Consider the following 23874-nt stretch of genomic DNA (forward strand, 5'->3'; position numbering starts at 1 on the left):
TTTCCAAGGTGTGATCAAAAGAACCAGGGAACCAAAAACCCCATTACCTGATTTAAATCTGATCAAGGAAGCTCTCAGAGTTGTTTGTCCTTGCTGTAGTTTTTGTGCATAGGACTGGGAGTCCACCCCTTTGTAGTGTTGGTGTTAAGATCTCCAGTTTGCATCTGAATAACTTGTAACAATAACATTTAATCTACAACATCTAATGAATCTCCTTTTAGCTCTGTTTTGGTCTCCATATAGTCCTCAACAGGCGGCTGCATCTTCCATAAAGTTCAGCTGCTAGTCACAACATCTGTTTGTGGTTTGATGCTTGACACGCGACGTGCAGTTTTATCAAAGATTTTTTTAAATAGTTGCCTGCAGCTGTTAATGATGGCAAACCAGTAAAGAAAATCACATCAGTGAGTTGGGTAATCATTCTTATTGACATTGTTGATGTAGGAGTAGTGATTGGCACGCTTTAAACGTGTTGCTTCTTGTTGTAGAGCCTATCATTAGTCACATTGTTCTAACATTAAAAGTCTTCTCAGCAGTCACTGTTGCTTTGTTGAAGCGTGACTGCATGACGATGCTTTTGTTCCTGTTTCACTGCAGCCGAAGAAGTTGGGCTTCTCTAACTTGACTCACCTCAGGAGGAGACGGCCGGATGAATCTACAGACTATGTCTGCCCCATCGAGTCCTCCTCGCCTCAGTCGGGACAGTCTGCAGTGAACGGGGTGCAGATGCGGCCCTACACTGGCTTCAGAGGCCTGAGCCCCATCCTAGACCGAGAGCCCGACCGCTCCAGGGACCAGGTGGGGCTAGAAGATAGCAGAGCCGACCCATCTCCATGGCAACAACTGTAACGCCAACAACACGGATGACTGTTGTCATCCTGTCTATTAGCCATTCAGCTATCTCTGCTACTACTCTGCTTCCTTTGCTTGCAGCCCATAATACCTCAGTCCATCCCCTGATGTGCTTCTTTAAGCCCCGCCCATCAGCCCGACCCTGTGCCTTACATTTAGAGATTGTTTCTCAGTCAGCTGCTTGTCACGCTGCAGGGAGTCCTGAGACGAGCACAATTCAAGTATTTTGATTTCAGCTCCGGTCAGATGCCTAACTAACCCAACCTCAGCCTCAAACCTGTGCCATGACTCTAACTCATCACGAGAGAACACAGCCTCTCTCTGGATTCCTGTGACATCACTTCCTGTAATCCATACAGCATATACAGACATGTCTTCTTGTACAGTATTAAGCCAACATGTGTGCACCACCAGTAGATTATTTTTTATGTGTGACCTTTGATTTTTCTAACCAGGTTGAATGCAGTTCTGTTACATGGTCGAGATGAACTTGTGCAATATTTACATAAAATAATGGAGGGATTTTATTTATATCATTGCAGAGAAAATCATAAAATAGCATGTTTTGTTTGAAACTTGAGGTGGTGATTTTTGTACCGTTATTTTTCATATTTGACTGTAATAGTATTTTTATAGCAAAGAAAGGAAGCTAACGTGTGGTTTATCAAATCATTTAATAAACAAAATCCGACATGAGCAAAGTTGATTCATTCTTTCTGATGATCAGAGTAGAAGCAGATGTGTAAAATGTTCAATGACCTTTATTTATTTAGTTTTTAGTTGTACATCATTATAGGGGCCTGTACTGGACATTTTCAGTGTTTCCCACAGAGGTAGATTGCACGTGCAAAAGGAGGAACGTCCATGCTGTCTTAAATTATAAGAGCCATAAATTGTTGCCATTAAAGTCAATTTCTCATTCTATGTAAGGACTCAAAATTTACCGCATGTAGTGACTCCAGCTCTTGTTCTGCTCTGTAACATCATCAGTTCACAAAGGGATATTTGGCATTTCTGGCTTGCTGCATATAACCGCAGTAAGTTCAGGTTAGTAACCAGAACCAGCTGTCCCTCTGCTTCAACTTCCAGTTGACAGCAGTTTTCCAGTTTAGAACAGGGATTACCTTTACCAGCAGTCCAAGGTGGTAGAGTTGGAATCTGTTCACTGCGGGAACAAGAGACTGACTGGAGAATAGCTCAGTGACATCAAGACAGCAACAACAGTGACCCGGCTACCCTGCCAATGTCAAAGCATGCTGCCTGTTAATGTGGTTGAACTCACAAACTAAGAGTTAGGTGACTTCATGTGGAAAACACTGAATTCCTCAGGAAGCATATTCTGTATTTCTGTAAGATAAAGCAACAGACTACGCTGCTGGGCGGAGCCACGAGCAGCAGCATGCCTTAATAACCTACATCAAGCACTAACCTGCTTCCATCATCATCATCATCTCCATTCTCACCATCACAGTGGCTGTCATTGCTGTTTATGACGCCACGTTTCCCCCCTTCGGCTGAGCGGTCTGAGCCAAGATGGCTGATGATCATCACCATGGTAACCCTGTTAAAGGTGACATGGGAAGTGCATGTTTGACTATGACTCAGCTGCAGGTACAATCCTCATTATCAGTGATCTGTTGCACGTTTTCATATCTTTCTACGGTAATTTTAAAAGGTTTAAGAAACATATTGTTTTGATGATAGTAAGCCTGTAATTGTGAGTTGTAATGAGTTTATAAGGAATCTGTGTGTGTGCGTGTGTGTTGCAGATGGCGACCACAGAGGGTACCATTTTGCAAATAGAAGCTCTTTCTGAAAGCATCAACAACCTCACAGTAAGCGCCAACACACACAAGCTGCTGCCTAATGACTTGTGCAGCTGATTCGCTCACTGGGAATCTGCTTGTAGTCTGCTGTAAGAGAAGTTTGAGTCACTCAGATGGAAAACTGCAGATACTCAGATGGAAATGCCATTAAAACACCACGTCTTGTGTCTGTGTACAAATTAAAGCAATGCTGCTAGTGTGAAACCTGCTCGCTGGTACTTGCTTCTTTATTACTTGCGGCTATCATCCAGATGCCAGGCTTGGTTCTTTAGCATTTGTTCTGTTCGTTCAAGTCAAGAAAATCATGACAGTAACTGAAGTCTGAGATGTTTGATAACACGTTTGCAGCGTCAGTACATCAGTGAAGATCTTGGTAAAAAAAAAGAAATTTGAGCCTTATTCATATCTTTTTATTATTTGAAGTTAAATTTTAAGTCCAAGAATCTGCAGGAGTTACATCAGAACAAGGAAGGGCGAATTTAAACCTCAGATTTATTATTTGAAATAATCACAGTAATTAGAATCAACAAGCTTCCATGGCACTAGAGAGCAGAGAGACGATAACCAAGGCATACTTTTTTTCAGAGCAGACCTTTTAAGATGTCATAGAATGAAAAGCACAGTCTTTTTACAAACATTAATAATGTTCATATTTGCTAAGGTGAGTTAGTGTCACACATTCAAGGTAGCCATGTCTGAGGATTTCCTACAGATTCATCTTCATGTTGGGCATCTTCATTTTATAAATTCCACCTATGCTTCTCTTTTGTGACATGTCATAAAACAATCTCACATCGGATCTGATGTTCTCATTTCAGTAAAGTATACTGACCCCAGCTCAGAAGCAAACACTAACTTCTAATCTCTCTAACCCATTGCCACTCCCATGATGCTCTGCCCCCAGTATCTGCTCAGCCGAGATGAGCTGCGGAAGGAGATGAGGCGTTCACAGACGGCGCTAGTTTGAAGGACGATGACCCTAAGCTGTAGGCTGTCAATCAACCACAAAGACCTGTAGCGACCTGTCTCACAGCTGAATTTGTACCTCAGCCCTCAAGCTAACACTGCAGCGTGGAGCTCCTTGTATTTACTTCTACTAGCCCCTGATACCTCAAGTTAACTCCTGCACAGAGGACTGGGAAACACAAACGGACCTACACATTTTGACAACAATCAAAGGTCTTATTTTTATTTTCTAGTGTGCTGAATTGAACAGTTATTTATACACTTTTTTTGTTACTGCTTTCCTTAATTCCCTATGCAATGTAGCTTTTAATGAGCATACTGACCACTGTGTACTGTAAATACTGTGCTGGTATTTCATTGGGGAGGACTGTGCAAAGCAGTGAACATGCAGTTTAGAATGGACAAACTGGACATTCCATCAAAAATGGTGTTGAAGCCATTTTTAAGAGCAGAGCAGCCAAAGAAGAAGGAGCTGGTTCCTCAACATTGTCATTCTATTGTTCTGCAGAGAAAGATGCTACATATCACATGTTGAAATAAAGAAGTTACAAGAACTACCAATGCTTCCTAAATGACTGTATGGAACAAAAAATTGTTGAAACTCCTCTTTTGCCTCAAAGTAGTACTGGCCATGATAGAGCACCCTGAGCTTGGTCCTGCTGGAGGTCTCTTCCTGTTAAAAGGAAGTTCTTTTTCCCCACCTTCACTCAGAGCTTGCTCTAAGTGAGTTGTGTGTTGTCTGATCGTGGGGTTAAGCTAAATACCTGAAGACCCATACTTTTGTGAACAGGAGCTATATAATTAAAATTTAATGAAAATGAACAAGCTGCATTAGTTCAATCATGAAACATAACTTTTTTAATTTACTACAATATAAATTAGATGGACAAAATATTAAATTATTGTTGTTTGACTCCATTAATCCTGAACATTTGGATACTACATCCAGCTTTGCAGTTTGGCTAAAGAGGACACCCATCATGAATTTAATTTCATTCCCTAACTCAAGGGAATAAGTTAAGGGTAGAGATCAAAGATTGTGCACAGGAAAGAGAAGTCTGGTTGCTTGTAAAATAATTTAATTCCACAGTGTTTTCAGCAAAAGTACTAAAGTGGCCAAAACCTTGACTTTGCTCTGAAACATCATATAAATTTATGTTTCTGTGGCTTTAATTTCTATGGCTATTCAGCTATTTTAACATGATCACAAAACTAACACCAGGATTTACTATGGTTCATTTAACCCTCTCCAGCTGTGATGTGAACACTTTACTAAATTTACTTTTACAAGTAACTTTTTAAAGCACATCCAAATATATGGTAGAAGTCTGGAACAGTAGGACAGTAGTTTGTGATATTCGGTTGACAAAAATCAAAGAAAAATGATAAGACTGGGTCCTCTAAACAGTTTTGTAGGACTACAGTTCACTGTAGTCCTACATTAACCTCTACTGGTCAAATCTGGGATTTCTCCACCTGTGAAACTTTTATCATTTCCTAAACTGACCTTGAGAGCCTCCACACTATAAGTTGCAGTCCCAGCCTACCTGTCCTCATTGCTGCTTCTTTCTAAAAGCAGACAGTTACACATTTTGTTTACCCGCCAACCCCTTCAGGCTCACCCCAGTCCTCAAGCTGCTGCACCAAGCTAACTGGTAAGATGAGTCTTTTGTTGACTTACCTAAAATTTGACAAGATGCAAACACCACACCCTTGCTGCCACTGTCAGCGAAAACTCTGCTTCAGCAGAAAATTCTCAGTATTCTGCAGGAAGTTCTCTACACATCAGGACACAAACAACCATAAAACACTCACACAGACTCTGTGTATCTCAGCAGGACGAGGGAGAAGAAGAAAGGAAATGTAGTGTATTTGGAACTGTGGAAGCTCCCAGACCAGTCCTGGTGAGTATCTGTACTGATTCACAATGCTCTTTCTGTTTATGTGCTGGTGGACGAGAAACTGATCAATATTTAATGTGGAAAGTAGTGTCAGAGTCAATTATGCTCTCAAATAAATGAACAGTGACACTAATTCCATGTGCTGGGACAAAAGCAGAACAGACAGTGGGTTCTTCTGCTCCTCAAAAATGCAACTGATTTAAATATAAAGTGATAGCAGTCACACAGCAGTGCTTAAACGGTTGTGAAGCCTTTAAAGTTTCTTCATTTCTCTGTATATATAACCTCAGAATTCATAAAAGTAGATAAAGAAAACCCATTTAAGCAAATGGATCCAAAATATGGGTTGTCTGTTTACTGAGAAAACCATCCATTGTTACACATCTGTAAAAGGTTAACATTTGACCTCTGTTTAGAAAAAAATATGCAACTAAATCTAAGTTTAAACTTAGGAAGCCTGCATTTTCTCCAGGGCTGGTTTTTCACAAAACCAACACTGTCCTAAAGGTAATGGATGGACGTAGCTGCTGTGACGTCATTCACTGGTTTGAGGACCATATTTGGAAGAGAGAAGAGTGCTAAGTTATTGGCTAACACTAGCAGTCTTTGTTATGAACTAGAAGGCACTGACAGACAGTCGTGAGGTCGTTTTTAATGATTCTAATGAATAGAACCGAAGCCTAGCAGACTCCAACTGGATCCAGCTGCATGTGTCTGGACAGCTGTCAGAGTGACCATGCCACTAACTCAAGTATTCATGTGAAATATTTATTTTATTTAAAAAAAAAAAAAATCTGAGGGAAACTATCCATAGATAGTGGCTCATTTTTTTCTCAAATGATGAACTCTGATATTTCTTTTTTTTTTTTTTAACTGGGGTTGTTTTCATCTATATTTAGGACTAATGTGAAAATCTGAGTATGTTTTAGCACCAGTATGTGCATTTCAGCTTAAATTTTACACCAACATTTGACCATCATTTTTCCAGTGTATCAGGGAGACCAGCTTGTGATCTGCTGCTCATCATCCGTCGACCATGGGTGCAAAATTCAGCAAACCTGCATCTAACCCACTGAGAAATGTGTTTTCCTGTTTCAAATGTGGCCAATCCAGGCAACCATCCTTTTATCATAATATATCCCCCCAACCGAGCATCTTTGCTACACTAAAGAGGCGCAATGTCCCCAGGCCCAACGAGTTCATACATCTTTTCAGCAACTGCATCTCTGCTGCTACAGCCAGAACCCAAGAGTACCTCACCTTCAAGGATCCAGAGGACAAGTTACGCCCGAGTCCTGAGGTGCTCACTCAAATAGCAACACTTATTGAACAAAATACGTCATCAATAACCAAGACATTTTGCTTTAGAGAAGTTACTGAAATATCTCACGCTTTAACAGGCCTTCCTGATGACCTACATCACTCGGAGTGTTGAGGTCAACCTCCAGGATACCCTTAACTGCACAGTCATGACTCCTGAGCAGCACGTCCTCCTAGGTGCTGACTGGGTTTGGGCAGTGCTGGAGAGGCCGACCAAGAACCCCAAGTTCCAGATTGTCGTGCAGGTCCTGCACCTGTCTGAAAGGGAGGAGGCTGAGCAGAAGGTCTCTATGGACACCTGCAGTGAATCCATCCAGATGGCCCAGATGGAGTCCAGCAACAATAACATGTACGAGAGAATGGTGAACTTCTGCACCTCCATCGGCAAGGACTGCTACGCTCTCTTCTTGTTTTTTGGGAAAAAAACCGACAAGGTGAATATCTATGGCGTCCTCAGCAATAATTTTGAGGCGGCCAAAGGAAAATGCAGGATCGACAGAGCTCTGATCGAGAACTTCTTTAAAGGTTTGAGGTATCTCCATACGCCTTTAGGAATGATGCAGGCGATTATGACCAAAAATAAAGGTGAACCCATCACTGTCATGATTAAATTCAGCTGAATCACAGTAAGACGAGCACGCTGAGCTATGTAGTTATGTTGTGTCGAACACCACAAAAACAGGTCTGCATTCTATAAATATATCAGACTCTTATATATGATATATAAAAAAAGAATTATATCATATACATATAAGAAATTGAAACCTAATCCATTTGTAACAATATAAAAGGTATTCGAGCTGAACAGAAATACTCAGACCAGCCCTTCTGACACCAACAACTACGCCGCTCTTCCCCATTCTGATGCTCGGTTTGAACTTCAGCAGGTCGTCTTCACCATGTCTACATGCCTTACAGCAATCATCTGCTGCCGTGTGATTGGCTGATTAGATATTCGTCTTAGCAAGCAGTTAACAGGTGTACCCAACAAAGTGGCCAATGGGTAACTGTATGTTTGCCGTTTGGAACAACCTGCCTGAGGAACTCCACTTAGCGCTTCCTGAAAATCTGTTTCACTTCTTTGGTGGTGCTTTCTGCATGTGGTTCTACTTTTTTCCCCTCATCTTACCTCTTTTCTCTTAATTCTATTATTAACTATTATTTAATTCATTATTGTTTGGAGTTCTATCTTTTCATTTCATTTAAATTTTTACCTTTTTAATACTGTTTTTGGAAAGCATTTTATAACGCTGATTTTGATAAGTGACATGCAAATAAACTCCTATTAGGTATTACAACAACTTCAGAGTCATGTTTTCAATCCTGGTGTTAGAGCTTAGTACAGCTTGACCAGTGGTTAAGCTACAGAAAGGGGCGGACACAGTAGATGTACTTACCCACTCAAAATGTTATCAAAGGAGACCACTAACATCCATTTATTCTCTTCCCCTCATCCAGTTATGGGTTGCAGTGCGGCTGGAGCCCATTCCAGTGGTCACAGGGTGAGAGGCAGCCAACCAGTCACAACTACAGCCAATTAAGAATCACCAATTATCATAACATGCAGGTCTTTGGACTATGGGAACAAGCTGGAGCACCCAGAGAGAATCACAGGGCCTTAGCTGGCCGGTAGATTCAAACCCAGACCTTCTTACTGTGTGGCGATGGTGCTAACCACCGCACCACCACGCTGCCCACTCAATTACTAATGTAGCTTAGTGATTCAACAGAGTAATAACTACTCGAAACTGCAGTGACAGCTGTATGCACAACAATATAAAAAAAATCTGCACTTGTTAAATATTTTAAGACAAAGTTTTTAGTTTAGATAAAGCACACAAGTATCCAATTTAAAGGCACATTTACACTCATCCAAGTTCCTCCATTACTAAACAGGTATAAAAAAAAAAACCTCCCACAACAACAACATAAAACACGTTTTAAAACATTAATGCTCACATGATCACAGATTGTTTTTGAGCTCGATCTCAAAATTTCTGACAGCTATGGTTTTATCATAAAATCCCTCTACTGTCCAAAATTAAAGTGGAATGTTGAACATTCATATGCCCTCAGGAACATTACGTTATCATCGTCACTCTTTAGATATCAGGAATGTTTTCACACAGAAAAAGAGACTCGAGTGCTTAAAGACTAAAGCCGGAGCCCATCATAGTTCATCCTTCACGTCCGTTTCTTCTTTGTAGCTTTTACGCTCACATTTGCAGGGAGCAGTGTGGTCATCCAGCTGAGGCACCAGCTCCATGTCTGCGTGTCGTGTCGGCTGTCCCGTCTGTCGCTCTGAATACATGTGCAGCACTTTGTAGTAGTAACAGTACAGCCTGCTGGGCTGCAGCAGCTCTCTGGCCGCTGCCTGGCCCGCTCTGGCGATCTCTTGTGCTTCAGCGTCGTTCTCTTTAGCCCATCTGATCTTCTCCAGAAGGTCCGACAGGTTTCTCTTCACAGGAATGTAATGTGTTCCTGCCCTCAGGTGGCTGTAGAAATGTTCATAGTACTGAGAGTCCTGTTTCAGAACCAGACTGTTCCCGAGCATCAGGTAAGGAAACCGGTACGCTGCCACTGTTCCATCAATGTTCACCTGATATTTGTACTGCAAGAGGAAGACAAGGTGGCACGAGTTGCATACACACGTTATGGATGTATTAAATCTATTCATAAAGACGAGGCATCAAGGAGCTAAACTAAATCATTGTAGTGAAGTGAGTAACGTATGGATGTATATATTTATAATTATATTTATTAAAGAAAAGACTATTTTAAGCTTCCTTACCTTAAAGAAGTCAAAGAATCCAACAAGTGATGCTTTGCCAACGTGTTTCTCCTGGTCTCTAAAGAAGAACCACGCAGTGATGCCGGCATCAAGGAGCTCTGGGTTTTTTTTGGACAGCGATACAAGCTGAAGACGCTCCTCTCGACTGTCCCGACCCCGGAAAAACGCCCGCTCAGTTTTATTCACCCACGGAGGCCCTGATGGAAGTATATATTACCGAGTTGGAAGAAATGTCTACGTTTACATACAAATCATAACCATATTTCTCCTAAAGGTGTTGACTGCTTGCTTGCTTGCTTCATTCATATATATATATATATATATATATATATATCTTTACTCAGATTTCCTGAAAGTTAAATCTGAGTCAATATATGTATGAAATCCATTAAAAAAAAAAACACTTCCTTGTCATTTCTATCTTTAAAATGTTAACAAACAAGAGCAGAATGTGTAATTTAGAAAAAACAGTGACTTTAGATGAAAACGGCTTCTGACTCCAAAAATCTAATCTGTCGGCCGACATTGGGAATGTTGTGCGCAGAAAGAAGTGCTATCTTATATCTATCATTCATCACATGGACAAACGAATTGGCTCACACCTCTTAATCTTTGAATTCATCTGTTTTCAGTCCCACTGCAACAGGCTTGTGATATTTTTACAAAGAAGTGTTGCAAACTCAAAAACTCCACAGTCCCTAAACCGCCTCTGGAATCAACATCAAAACAGAAAGCGTGCTCTGGGAGGTTGATGACATGGCTCAGCAGCTCCTGTAGGTGTAATGTGTAGGTTTTGTTCATATAGTGTATAGAACAGGGGTAGGCAACTCCAGGCCTCAAGTGCCAAGTGTCCTGCAGGTTTTAGACGTGTTCTTGATCCAATACTGCAGATTCAAATTGCTAAAAGACCTCCTCAACATGTCTTGAAGTTCTCCAGAGGCCTGGTAATGACTTTTGATTCAGCTGTGTTGACTCAGGGTGATATCAAAAACCTGAAGGACACCTGCACTCGAGGTCTGCAGTTGCCTTCCCTGGTATAGAGTCTATGGACTGCGGTGCCCTCTGGTGGACAGTTACAAAAACAAACCAAAGGAGAAACTGCCTTCATAACGTGACAACCACCCTCACAGATGGATTCTTTGGTTGTGATCTTTTGGATCTTCGTTAAACTAGCTGCAGCTAAACATACATACTTCTACAACAAGTTCAACCTCTATACTGCCTGAAGAAGAACAGCCCACTAAGTTGGATTATGTAGTTCAGGAAACCTTGCACACTGTAGATTTTTAAAAAAGGTTGTGCTTTATGGCTCTTGAGAACATTTTGGGAAAATACAGCAGAGGCAGCACTTTCTTTCTTTTTTATTTTATTTTTGCTGAACGCTGGCAAGTTCAAAGCAATAAAAGGTCTTAAACTGCTGCACAGTATTAAAAGCAATAAATCAATAAAAAGTACACCTCTGTGTAGAAGTACATCCCAACATAATTTACTCCTGCCAGTTGCAGTTTAAGTGCAATTTCCTTCAAACTCAGATACTCAATAAGAAGTTTTAACAACTTGTAGCACAGACAGAAATATACGAATGATGATAACATAAACTGAGGGCTGTTTTGCTCAGGAGTATCAAAGTTACCTGTATTCCCTTGGACAGATAGGAGGTCATTAGTGACCCCTCTCAGTGTCTCCAGGGTGGAGTGTGTGACCTCATAGGTAGGGAGGACGATATCCCGTGTGTCTGTGGAGCCACACCACGATAAGATCGGAACAGCAGCCGACGTCTTCGTCTCTAGCGGCCAGTCACCCACATTGATGTAAAACTCCACATCAGGCACCCTCACCTGCAACAGAACATCGCTGTGTGACTGTAAAGACTTTATATATATATGCAACAGCACAGCATGGAAAAAAACAGCAGAACAACTCTACCTTCCTCGTCAATGATAGCAAAATTTCATCAGAGAACATCTTGAAGTCGGTGTATTTTCCCAGCGTGCGCCGGTACACGTGGTTGTTGATGATGGCGTAGTGAATGAGCCCTCCTCTGTTGGAGAATCTGTGAGGCACTTCCTGCCTGAGATGCTGCAGGTCGATGGTGGGAAAAGACTTAAAGTCAGCTAGAATCTGTCGGTCATCGCCGGGACACTGCATGACGCTCTGCCAGACGGAGGCATCGGGCTCAGGACAGTCACAGTATTCATGATGCACTGGACCTGAGCATGGGAATGAGCCATCAGGGTTAGATACACGTATAAATGCAATGTGGAAGATGAGGAGTCACTGTCAACTTATTAAAAAAAACAAACCCCAAAATATCTGGAACAGTCGATGAAGTCAGTCAATGTTGATAAATCCCAAAAAATACAAGTTACTGGATGTAAAGCTGCATTAAATCTAGCGTATGTATGTGCACTCACCTCCAAATGTGACTACAAAGCAGCACAAAGACAACACTTCTTTATGCCAATGCTATAGTTAGTGTTCTTCTGCTCTATACATATGGGCTGGCTGTAATGAGGAGGTGGAGCAGGTTATCTAAGGTTGGTGGTGAAACATCTGGTTACTTGAGTCTGCATGTCAAAGTATAATTGGGCAACATACCAAACCCAAAGCTGCTCTCCAGCGTGTTCATTGCAGTGTGAGTGTTAAATAAAAAGCACTTACGTGTAGACAAAAGTGATTGCATGAACCAGTCTATGTAACATTTACCGCATTCTTTTTAAAATAATTTTAATAGCTCTGACAGTCACTCTGCTCTTAAGTCTTTACGCCTTCCTGTGCTTCAGTAAACATCAGTCTTCCATTAGTACAACATGAAGTGGACAGTGTGACTCGTGATGGAAGAGTTTAAGTATAAATGCTGCAGTTCTAGGATGAGTATTTTGAGGTCCCTGTCATATCTATCTTCATCATTCATTGTGTGGGTTACCCATGGAGTGGTGAGACTTTAGTTTGTGGCCACTCTTGGCTCTGTTATCAATCCTGACTTTATTTTTTGTGCAAAACACTGGCATCATAATTAAGAGCAATGCACTCTGGTGATAAACTTTGCACGTAAAAGCAATTCGTCATTTTTATCCCGATTTCTCACCATTAAATTGATTTCTCACCTTCGTATAAAGGGTCTGAGGACAGAAGGTGATGCAACAGGTTTTCTGACTAACCTTGGATGGTGTAGGGTGAGCTAGCCACAGCAGCATCTCTGTAAGAGACCTGGATCTTCAGACCCTTGTGAGCAGTGCTGTAGAGCCGATACCTCAATAGGAAGGAGCCGTCTCCTCTGTCCAGAGGTGGAGGGACGTGGATACGGAGGTACTCATTCTTATCCAGTGAGCCGATCTTCACTTTAAACGTGTCTTTTCCTGAGCACCACATTCAAAAAGCATTTCAATGAACAGTTTGAGTGCTAACGCAAGTAACAGTTATGCATATTCGGCCGCTTGTGCACGTTTTCGTTAACATTAGCCCCCAAAAACTTTAAACGTAGCTTGCTAGCCACCGGGTTGTAATAACAAAAGAATGCTGCAAAAACAGTTTAAGGTTAGCTTAAAAATACTGCAACAGGACTTTAGTGAACTAATAATGTCGCGTTGGTGGTCATTTACCTGGAGACAGAGTCAGGTTTTCTCCTTTTGAATTCACTGCCTGAATAAAGAAGTAGCGAACTGGTAACACGGTGTCCGGGTTTAGCCCCGGACCCCATATCAGACACCTCTCTGGACTGATTCCTTCAGAGTCACAAACCGGGAAGCTTGTGCTTAGAAATACTAGTAAAATTACAAATCGGCTAATTAAACCACTCGGAAACGGCTCGACTACATCTACGTTCCGGTAACACGCCATACTCCAGCAGCTGGCACCAAGTAAACGTGTACAGTCACTAAATTTTAAGTGCAAAGTTTTGATAGAAACTCCTACTCCGACATGTTGGTGAAGACAACACGCCCACTGGTGATGGCCAGTGATGCCTTCACGGGAAGTTGGAAATTTTGGGGGTATACATATTGTGAACGCCCCCTACAGACATAAATACTCCACATTACTGATAAAAAAAAGATCTTAACACCAATTAACCGCTCCTTTGTTGTTGTTCTTGTTTTTTAACCAACTTTGCAAAATACTGCAGATAACAGCATCAGGATTAGTTATTGTCAGGGGTAAAGGAAGTCTTCAGATTTACTACATCAGAAAAAGTACTTATTATTGCATCTCATTTACAGGTAAAAGTTCAAGTTCTACTTGAGCAAAAGTACACAAGTACCGTCAGGCCAATATATTTGGCTGACCTGTGCTGCGTTCATTTCACAAATCCCTTTATTGTTGTAGCTGGTGGGGTACTGCTATTTATTTATTTATTTGTATTGTTATTGTGTAGCAACGCAGCTATGTCCGCATAATATAAACAGTGAAGGTGAAAGATGAACGCTAACCTTTTTCCACTCCATAAGTTAATGTGAGGGTTCCTGATGGTTAGGGACAAATGCAATTGCACTGCAGGATGCTGTAAACAGACCAAACCTCAGTCAGGAGAACAACTGAGAGAATCCATCCACAATACCAGGTTAGTCATTAATATACTGCTGCATGTAGTTACATTGTAAAACTGAACTTTAAAATGAATAGTGGTAATAATAACCAAGAGAGACTGACAGTGATCACCGACTTTTTAGGGGCTTGTTGAGATTAAATAGAACAAGATACAAAGTGTTAAAACATGTTAAAATAACAACAGCCTTAATAAACGCAGCTGCCAAATATTCTGAGGAGTACAACTCGGAATAGAAAGTAAAGACTTCTCTTTCAATCTCTATGAAATCTTTGCATTCAGTCCCATTTATCAGCAGGCTTATAATTAAATTTCTCAGCTGTCTACATTTCTCAAGATCAATAAAGCAGTGATCAGATAGAGATTTTAGATTGTGAGGTACACCAAAAAATGGCATCGCTCACCAACCAATAATCAATTCCTGACCTGCTTTCTCCATTAGGTTTAAACCACAAATATTTCTTAACTCCAGGATTCATACATCTCCAAATGTCTGTGAAATTATTATCACAAGCAAAGTTCTCAATAATGTTATTCTGCTGCCTCCTTCCTAAGGGAGGCGCCCATCTGTCCATCCATTCATCTGGTGTCATGTTCCCATCGCCTCCATCGACAGTATAATCTGTGGGGTACATAACTTTAACTCTGAAATCACATTTGTTAAATTTTCCAACAGACTTTTATTTTGACCTTCATTATTTATGTCCATAAAGCCTTGTGGCAATAAGGAATAAACCTTCGCATTTCAACACTACAGTTAACCAGTGGCTCTCTCTGTCAGCTTTGTAAGTTATAATTTACCCTGGGAATTTATTAAAACAAATTGCCACACCTCCAGATGGATTAGATCCATGGCTGAAAAGAATCTGGTCTCCCCACCGATTAGTCCAAAATGTAACATCAGCATCTACAGAGTGAGTGTCTTGTAGTAATAAAGAGTGACATTTTTGCCCCTTGCAAAATAAAAGAGTGCATTTTTTCTTAACAAGGTCCTTCAAACCCTGAATGTTTAATGAACTAAATATAATTTGTGAGTGAAAAAAATAAAGAGGTATGAGTTTAACCCATAACTCTTGTCACCCACTCAGTGACTAGTAACCTCTCATTTTCAGCCGAGCTCTGTTGTCCCATTAATAATATTCCACCATATAACAGTCTTACACGGAGCCTTTCATTTAGCGTCGCCAATCCTCCGTCCTTCAATGTATCCACGAGGACCTCGGAAAAAGGTCTGTCTTGCTTGCTTGTCCAATTTGAGGCCACATCTGCTTCCTCTCTTCCAAATCCTCCCGCGGCAGTACCTCAGCAAAGTGAAAGCAGCCATTCTTACAGACAGCCGAACCGACTCCTTCAGATCGTAGTTGTCTTTGGTCAGCTGCTCATATCTTCTCTCCAACTCTTTAACCTTCGGTCTACATTCTTTCACCTCCTCCAAGTTGAACTGAACAGCTTTCGATAGGATGGCTAGCCTTTTTAAAAAGTATAAAAAATATACAAACCAAAGATATAGTTGTAAAGACCAGAAATATTCTAAAATTTGAAAAAACATACGAAGGCAAGAAGAATAATAAAGAGAAAGAATAAAGAGAAACAGGAAAGTGTGGATGCCTACAACATTCACTCAATAAACAAAATAACAGGGTTATGAATCATGCATCGTGTGGCAACAAAATAGAAAATGTAAATAATTGTCAGGTCTGTCATTAAACAATTTCAGTTATGAATCAGTTCATTCAACAGTTTTTGCATATTTGATTGGATATGTGAAAAATGCATGGATGGATGGTTTCCTGTTCAATCTATTTGAAGAAAATAATCAGATTTTTAAAAACTTATATGGTAAGTACATTTGCAATAAAATTTTTAAAAAGTGATGTGAATAAACTGTGAATACATTTTAATTTTCACATTTTTAACAAAAGCAGACGTTTGCATATTGCTTCAGCTGCATGTTATGTTCTGCACTTTTTCCTGTTCACCTTTGCTCACTGATTAGCACTTGAGGAATTAAGTGGTAATGTGAAGAATAACAAAAACACTAATGCAGCATGATGTATACACAAAATCAACACTTGTTTTTCGTCTTTATTTTGCATCTTTTACACGTGGTAGTGTCACTGATATCAAAACTCACACATGACCTGAATGAAATACAGAAAATTATAAACAGGTCATTTAAATGACAGTCGTTTGTGATTTTGAATGGAAGGAACATCTGCAGCGACTGCTAAATGACGAGATACTAGTATGTAAAGATGTTTTCCGTTCTGTGTCCCAGCTTTTCCAGATTTGGCAGACAGGCATTCTGGATCATAGGCGCAGGGCCGCAGAGGACGATGAGGACATCGTTGGATGCAGCGGGGAGGTGGTCCTTGATCATGTCATAGGTCACAAATCCTGAGCTGTAGCTCCAGTCTGGAGAATAAGATCAAAGAACCACAAAGCTGAATTTTCACCAGTATGTGCACAATTCGGATCGTGTTTTTAGCACAGGCTTACTGAAATGTGAAAGCGTTTCAGTCGTGCATGATGTCAGAGGGTTTATTGTACCAAACAGCCACAAGAAAAAAACAGTACAGCCGATCTATATATGGCTTATTCAACATAGAAGTGTGTCTTTTATTCTGCTTTTTACTCCTTCTCTAAACGCTGAATATTAAACACTTCTTCTTTCTCTCATTTTGAATCTGTCTCTGTCCTCAAGGCCTCAGAGAAAGGAAGGGAGGCCTTTTGGTGAAAGGCAGGCAGAACTAAAAGACAATCTCCAGTAACAGATAAAACAGGAGACATTCAAAGAAAGATGACACTGTCTGCTGCGGTTTTTGGTAAGACGAAGATTTTAGTGTCAATGAAGCCATTTGCTGAAGAGGCTTGTTCAACAACAGTCATCTCGCCATCAAAGGCCAGCAAATAATGGCACTGCTAATGAAGAGCTCTTCAAATCAGAATCAGAATCAGAATCAAATAAATAATGATCAAGGGCTGATGTGTCCCCTTTCTGAGGGGAGCTAATGAAGACGTGACACGACAAAATAAAAGGTCTCCACAACAGAGATTATGTAACAATAATATGCTTGTTAATTCAAGCTGGCTTTAAGGATTATACGAGAGAAAACGGGAATGTTTTGCTAAGCTACTGTAACACCTTGTGGGAAGTATCTCCCTCCTCAGCCCGCAGGGATTTTCCTTCAGCTGAGGCGTCTTTATTTGGTGTCAGCAGTGAAACCAAACGCCTGAGAATCAAGATTTATCCTGCTGCATGTAGCCTGGAGAGTCTCTAATACTCACATACAGGCCTGCCGTATATCCTGTGTGGTAAAATGATCAAATTAGTCACAGAAAATGTTTCTCAGCATCAACTTGAATGTAGTTACAAAGTTTTTGTAAATTGACACCCCTTTCTCAACAAGAAGTTTGGGCTTGGGTGAGCCTGAGTGCTGAAGATATCTACCTATTCGGAACCATGGTAACAGGGTTCTGGCTGATCGGAGCTGGTTTGGCCCTGACTTATCGAAGAATTAAGAAAGCGGAACCGGCTGTTCAAACCTCCACAAGGCTGCCCGCTGGGATTGGAACGATGGGAGAGGCGTGAGTTTCTCAAAATGGGCTCATTGAGTCAGCACGGATAAGATCTTGGAGAGGCTACGGCTGCTGTGAATACTCAGAATAAGATCTCTGACTGCAGACTGGATACATCTCGGAAGGGCTAGCTCGGAATAACATCTCTGGGCGCAAAATTGGATGACATCTCGGGGAGGCACATTGGCGTGAGTTCTCAGAAATTGGCTCCTTGAGCACAAGAAATGACAACAACACAGAACGCAAGTATGGCGAAGCTCGCGGCTCTCCAACGGGAGATTGAGAGACCAGTGTTGGACTGTAGAACTGCTTTGAAATTCATATGAGCTGTTCGCACTAAAGTAAAAAATACCATCACTTCATGCGGATATCCCTCTTGGCGCCAGCTGCAAGGCCGGAGCTGAACAAAACACCCTGATAACGACTGTGTTTAGTCTGTTCCTTCCCATTCCATGCAAGGCCACCTGGGTTGGCTGGAAGACTGTTTACTTAGCCTGGCAGGGCGAAGGACACTGTCTCAGCTGAACTATGGACACGCACACACATACATATACTGATACTGATAAGCACTCACTGACGCATCACCCTCCCTACCCCGGATCCAACGCCACCTCCAACGCTTACCTCCCCTCTGATGTGGACATCGGGTCAGCTGGAGGCGCAGTCGAAAGATTGCAGCGGTCCCAGATCAGATGTACACACTGGGACTCTTTCCCATGTTGCTGTCTGTGTTTATTGTGCTATGGTGTGTTGATCGATATCTGTGCATCTTTTTGTGTTACACATTTCGATGTTTTTTTCCTCGCTACCTAGCCTGACCTGTCTCCCCAATGTGATGTTTGTGTATTGTATGTACGGTCGGCAAGGTCTGTCATCTCGGTTGTGGGCAAAAGACCTGCAACTGACATCTCATCATCATCTTCTTCATTTGCTATTTCCTGATATCAGGCGTATTTTTAAAGCCAAGAAAATATTACTCATATCTGGTTTACTTCACAAGAAAAAGGGAAAAATACTAGCAATGATTTATCTTCATTCCCTGTTGGTTTTCTAAGACAACAAAGACATCTTCAGAGTAACATAAATAGAAATGAATTGAAAGACTAGGTGAAGATAAGAAGGTCCATATTCACATATATTCATAAAACAAATGGTGAAACTCATTATGGATTTACAAACATCTTCCTTTTCTTTTTGCAGAACTTCTTCTGTACAACTCGTGCACTCACACATCACAGGTGAGTCACACAGGTGTTCTGCTACATGGCAGTCACGAGTGAGGGAGTAAAAAACAACACTGGCTGGGAATTTGCAACACAAAGGAAGTGTTGTCTCTGCAGACGGAGCAGCATGAGAATTTTGTCAGAGTTGTGCTTCTAGGCACCTGATGAACTGAAGCTGCCAACTTGACCCCATTCATATGCAGACTGATATCGACTTGACTCCATCTTGTGGCAACATTTATGGCAGGTTTTAGAGCCAGTGTTGGTAAGCGTGGGGAAAAACAATCCATACAGAATAATATTGGAATATTCTGTGTGGTGATTATGATATTTGCAATATATTACTTGAACTGTCTCAACTGAAAAACATTCAGTATTTGAACACACCCAGCTTTTCCCTTCTAACTGAGAGCTCATGGTTAATGGTTCAGTCACACAAGGAAAAATAGGACAGCAGCCTCTTTGCAACTGAAAAATATCATCGGCTGCCTGCGTTTGTCGTACTGAATTATTTCACATTCTGTGAGCGATTGCAACCTGTGGTGACTAAATAGTTCCCCTTAACGATGTTGCACATCCACAGCTGCTTTTGATTGCACAAGTTGCCTGATAGGAAGAAACGTTTCTGCAAACAGTCGGCGTCTGACTTTGACTGCAATCATTTTCTCAGAGATTGTTGAAGGTTTGCAAATAGTTGATGTCTAGTTATAAATGCAGACAAATTACCAATAAGTTGTCATCAGTCTGAGTCTTTGTCAGTGAGCACAGATCAACAGGATTTGAATCTGGTTGTATTCTGGTTAATTTACTATAGCAGGGTTAAAATTGAACTTCTATGAAATGGGAATTTCTGTCTATGCAGACTCCAACAGATATGTGATTTTTGCTGATTTATCACAGTTAGTTGCTGTATTATGTACATTTGTCTCACACTAACTTGTAATGCTGCTTTTTTCCACATTCAGACTATGAATTAGTGCTTAAACTGAGCCCTCCCACTCTATTCTGGAGTGAACATTTTACAGAGTGAATTTTAGATCCATAGATGAAGACATTTCCTCTTACTCTGTGGAGGTTTGTCCAGTGTGAACCACAGCTGAAGTCTCTCAGGATGGTTCTTCTTCACCTCCTCCAGCTCCTCCCTCAGTAAGATGTCTTTCTCAGTCTAAGATAAAGTAAAACCCAGTAAAGCGGTTTGACCACAACACTTTCCCTTTATATGCAGTTATAGAATTCAACTGAGACAACGCAATATCCCGCACACAGCTGACCTGGTTGGCGAATATGAGAGAGCACTTGGTGTTGTCAGTGGAGTCTGATGAGATACTGCGAATTAACTGCAGCATAGGAGTGATACCTGGGAGGGTGAAAGACACCGGAGTTAGTCTCAGAGGTGAAATACAGACTTTTCTCATTTTTCCAGTGAACTGAATGTGTCAGCAGTGCAAAGCAAATATCAAAACTTTCTAAAAGTTAAAGCATGTCACAGATTTGAGGACCACACAAGCAGAACAGCTCTTTTCAAACGCTCTGTATTACATCCCAGTCGTCTAAAACACACTAAAATAATAACAAGATGCAGTAAAGCACTTGAAAAGTGTGATTACACGCAGGCCTTGGAATCACTTTAAGGTAAATAACACTTCTGCAGATTTTTGTCCTCTGTGATGTTCCTCTGAATGAAGTGCGTGTATAGTTAAAGTTATTAGAGTGATCTGAAAATGGACCTGTTCCACCAGCGATCATTCCCACGTGCTTAAACTTCCGAACCTTTGGCTCCGACTTCTTGTCTGGTTTGATGGCAAACTGACCTGAGTGGATGACACAAAGTCTGAACCAAAGCAGATCACACAGCGCCTCCTGCTGGTGTCAGCAGGTTAATGTAGAAACTTCTTTTTTTGGTTCTTTTCATAAAAAACACCATCACCACACCATTGCCCTTATACACCAGGAGTCCATTGGGCCCTCTGAAGTCAATAGTGTCTCCAATGGTCATGCCGTCCAGGTACTGCGACATCTTCCCTCCATCAGGGAAAGACGGGTGGGTGTTCTTGTAGTAGACCTGGAGGAGTTTACAGAAGGACATCACATTTTTATTTTCACCTTCTTATGCAGTCTCATTTTCCACAACAGTGCAATAAAAATGACTTCCAGGCTCTCAAATGATCCACTCAGCTGGTAATAATCAAATGTCAAACTTTACACATATTGTCTAATATTACTATTGATTTGGCCTTTTTCTCTTACTGGAAAAGCTTCCCTATAATCCAGAAAACAGAAAAAAAGAGTGTGTAAAACCAATATTCAAAATTTTATTTATGCTTTTGGAGAAAGCATCACGATCACAGTTATGTGACAAATGATGAAACCTTCTGTGCGGTACAAAGAATCTCACAACATTGTGCTTCAGTTTTCTGTATGAATGATATTCTAGTGTTAGCTGTTAGCTTAGCACTCAGTAATTTTATATACATATAAAATTACTCCAGAACATCGGCGTAACTTTGTGCTAGACATTGGGAGGGTCAAGATCTCTGTCTAAATAAATAACTCTGGGTAAATTCCCAGATGATTAAACATGCAACTGTTTTGCTGGTAATAACTGAAATGAGTAAAGAAAATCAACAGCCTATTTATGCAAGATAATTCACAATTTTATGGGGGGGGGTATATATTGGTTGGGTCTGATTATTGGAGGGGTCATAACCCCCCTAACCCCCCTGGAACTTACGCTCCTGCTCCAACAGGCTCAGTTTTTTTAAGGTATTATTGCTTCAGACTTGGTTGCCTATTAAAAACTGAAACTCATGGCCTTTCATCAGTTTCTAGGGCTTTGTACAAATGGCTTATAGTGTGATAAAAGTGTTTATTAACCAATGACTGACTGTCCAACTGATAATCTCACTGACGATAGTAGCTCAGGATGCAATACAGACACTCAGATCTTTACCAAATTTCTTAATAATTGCTCTACAGATCAAATGTGAACATGTTAAGGTTAACCACCTTAACCACGAGGTCAACATATCCTTGGTGCTCATCACTGGAGACTGGAGTGTAGGCTCTAACCGCCAGAACGCCGTTCACCTTTGCTGACAGGTACACGTGCTGGCCTGCACAGCGGACAGAGACGGGGAAGAGAAGTGGCAGGTTTGGTGTAGTGTTGGGTTAAAGTGAAACAGGACGGTGGGGAAAATGTTGATACAGGAAATGAGGGCAGTTCTACGGCTGCAGCAAGGAATCGTGAGCATCACTGTCAAGTGCTAATACTTATCTATTCTAATCAAAGTCCAATAATTTTTTAATTTTGATATTTAACCGGTGTAATCGGCAAGTGAGCCACAGCATAAGTATGAGGAAGTGCTAAAAGTGCTGAGTGCTCAGATAAGAAAATCTGCATGCTTGCTTTTTCTACTAGGATTTTATCAGAAGAGAGAAAGAAAAGAGCTGGTACAGTACCTACTGGCAGCCCAAGGATGTGACTTCCAGATGGAAGGCCAAACCGAAATTTCTTTGTGTCATGACTGATTTCCTGCACAAGGACACAGCCACAGTACCATAAAAAGAGAAAATACATATAATATTATCCTTCTGGGCTGGCTAAATAAATCTCCCATGGCTTCTGTTTGAAGCTTTATGTTTATGCAATACATTAACAGATATTTGTCCTATTATGTAACTGCATCTTGAGGGTATTTAAAACATAAAGACCGTTCCAGGCCTGCAAACCGGTGCACTGCACAAAAACAGAGCTGTTACAGCTAACTCAGTGAGAGCAGCAAATCTATCACTGCACCCCCAATAATACTTTCTTATGATGGGAATTTTTGATGAAAGAATGAGTCCTACATTGCCCACAATGCAACTCAGCAGACCTTAATGTTTAAAATGTGGTGTGTGAAAGGATTTACACGGGCTCTTGGTACACTAAATTTGAACTGTTCTTTTTTAGGGTCTTTGAGTGAATTTCAAAGATTACTGAACAGAAATCTTGTGACTACAAATGTGCAAATCTTGTTTTTTTTGCAGTCATTTAAAAATGTACATGCTTATTCATCATAAACATAGATGCAGGTCTAAACACACACTGGAGTTTGTATGCAGCCCACCTCTTTGCGTATAAGTGGGAGAGGATATTTCACTGTGGGATCTTGGAGAGTGACGGGCAGCTTCTTCGTCTTCTCACCTGAAGAACCTAGCAGGAAGTAGAAAACTGTTCCTACCAACACAAAGACAGCCACCAATCCAGGGATCACCTGCAGGACAAAGATCAAAGTGTGAACACGCTGCATTTGTGCATTCACATTCAGCCGTTTGTAGCACGCCCAGCGACTTGCACAACAGTTAAGATAGAGAAACAGTTTACATTCAATAACTGAAAGGAGAAATAAAGCTCATTTTTTTCTCACCAAGGTCTCGTCCATGTTTAACGTGACAAATTAGTCAGTCAGAGCCTCCCTCTCCTCCCACAGACCAGAGTCCACACAGTTAAGGCAGTGACAGCCTTGCCTCATTCACTCTACACAAATCTCAAAAGGGGCTCGGCTTCCCACTGAGCTGAAAGGTGACACGGGGCCCGAAGCACCAATAGGAAGACAGATTTCATCATGACGCTATATAGTACAGAGGTGGTATTCAGACAGTGAGGAGCAGAGCCTTGAAATCAGACCACTGACAGAGGGGAGGAGAGACAGGCATATCAGATTATATAACAAAGACCTTCACTGCTCTCTACAGGGGCACAAAATACTTTACTCACTTCAGAGAAAAACATGCTTTTCAGAAAATAATGAACTCGTGTATGAATATTTCCACAAAAAGGCATCTAATTCATTAATTTATTCAAGTTAAACACAACAGTGATAAAAGTTTT

The 23874-nt window shown here is 41.1% G+C and overlaps 4 protein-coding genes across 10 annotated transcripts in view; 2 read left to right on the forward strand and 2 right to left on the reverse strand.

Moving 5' to 3' along the window:
- ppfibp2b (PPFIA binding protein 2b) overlaps positions 1 to 6324 on the forward strand; it is a 93761-nt gene extending 87437 nt beyond the window's left edge. For 6 of the 7 annotated variants that reach the window (XM_040036043.1, XM_040036063.1, XM_040036052.1 and 3 more), the window contains 3 exons: positions 598 to 798; positions 2622 to 2687; positions 5480 to 6324. In XM_040036043.1, the coding sequence (XP_039891977.1) occupies positions 598 to 798; positions 2622 to 2687; positions 5480 to 5665 (453 nt within the window). In that variant the 3' untranslated portion in view covers positions 5666 to 6324. Of the gene's footprint in view, positions 1 to 597; positions 799 to 2621; positions 2688 to 3582; positions 4202 to 5479 lie in introns of those variants that run through there. The other variant, XM_040036059.1, reaches the window with a different exon arrangement.
- On the forward strand, positions 4313 to 8162 carry rep15 (RAB15 effector protein). Its single transcript, XM_040036122.1, has 3 exons — positions 4313 to 5548; positions 6534 to 6845; positions 6946 to 8162. Exons 2-3 carry the CDS (start codon positions 6582 to 6584, stop codon positions 7483 to 7485), a joined length of 804 nt encoding a protein of 267 aa, XP_039892056.1. The 5' UTR covers positions 4313 to 5548; positions 6534 to 6581; the 3' UTR covers positions 7486 to 8162.
- Positions 8163 to 8287: 125 nt separating this feature from the next.
- On the reverse strand, positions 8288 to 13632 carry poglut3 (protein O-glucosyltransferase 3). Its single transcript, XM_040036098.1, has 6 exons — positions 13259 to 13632; positions 12818 to 13015; positions 11583 to 11866; positions 11290 to 11494; positions 9657 to 9853; positions 8288 to 9476 (listed from the first exon to the last, which is right to left on the reverse strand). The coding sequence occupies exons 1-6, from the start codon at positions 13494 to 13496 to the stop codon at positions 9036 to 9038; spliced, it is 1563 nt and encodes a 520-aa protein (XP_039892032.1). The 5' UTR covers positions 13497 to 13632; the 3' UTR covers positions 8288 to 9035.
- Positions 13633 to 16248: 2616 nt separating this feature from the next.
- On the reverse strand, positions 16249 to 23544 carry LOC120736180 (NADH-cytochrome b5 reductase 2). The gene is made up of 9 exons (XM_040036161.1): positions 23411 to 23544; positions 23111 to 23257; positions 22461 to 22533; positions 22008 to 22114; positions 20934 to 21063; positions 20729 to 20812; positions 20273 to 20358; positions 20067 to 20166; positions 16249 to 16614 (listed from the first exon to the last, which is right to left on the reverse strand). The coding sequence occupies exons 1-9, from the start codon at positions 23423 to 23425 to the stop codon at positions 16442 to 16444; spliced, it is 915 nt and encodes a 304-aa protein (XP_039892095.1). The 5' UTR covers positions 23426 to 23544; the 3' UTR covers positions 16249 to 16441.
- Between the last annotated feature and the right edge of the window lie 330 nt (positions 23545 to 23874).

The sequence above is a fragment of the Simochromis diagramma genome, unplaced genomic scaffold (assembly GCF_900408965.1).
Source record: "Simochromis diagramma unplaced genomic scaffold, fSimDia1.1 OVJJ01000333.1, whole genome shotgun sequence".
Taxonomy (NCBI): domain Eukaryota; kingdom Metazoa; phylum Chordata; class Actinopteri; order Cichliformes; family Cichlidae; genus Simochromis; species Simochromis diagramma.

What these genes read in the sequence shown, in the direction of transcription:
- rep15 (XM_040036122.1), top strand. Translation starts at nt 6,582, where the DNA reads ATGGGTGCAAAATTCAGCAAACCTGCATCTAACCCACTGAGAAATGTG. An exon ending in AGTTACGCCCGAGTCCTGAG is followed by an intron (nt 6,846 to 6,945) that starts GTGCTCACTCAA and finishes ACGCTTTAACAG; the next exon opens with GCCTTCCTGATGACCTACAT.
- poglut3 (XM_040036098.1), bottom strand. Translation starts at nt 13,496, where the DNA reads ATGGCGTGTTACCGGAACGTAGATGTAGTCGAGCCGTTTCCGAGTGGT. An exon ending in AAACCTGACTCTGTCTCCAG is followed by an intron (nt 13,016 to 13,258) that starts GTAAATGACCAC and finishes TGTGGTGCTCAG; the next exon opens with GAAAAGACACGTTTAAAGTG. An exon ending in CTCACCCTACACCATCCAAG is followed by an intron (nt 11,867 to 12,817) that starts GTTAGTCAGAAA and finishes TCCCATGCTCAG; the next exon opens with GTCCAGTGCATCATGAATAC.
- LOC120736180 (XM_040036161.1), bottom strand. An exon ending in ATGTTGACCTCGTGGTTAAG is followed by an intron (nt 21,064 to 22,007) that starts GTGGTTAACCTT and finishes AAACTCCTCCAG; the next exon opens with GTCTACTACAAGAACACCCA. An exon ending in CCTGGTGTATAAGGGCAATG is followed by an intron (nt 20,813 to 20,933) that starts GTGTGGTGATGG and finishes TCATCCACTCAG; the next exon opens with GTCAGTTTGCCATCAAACCA.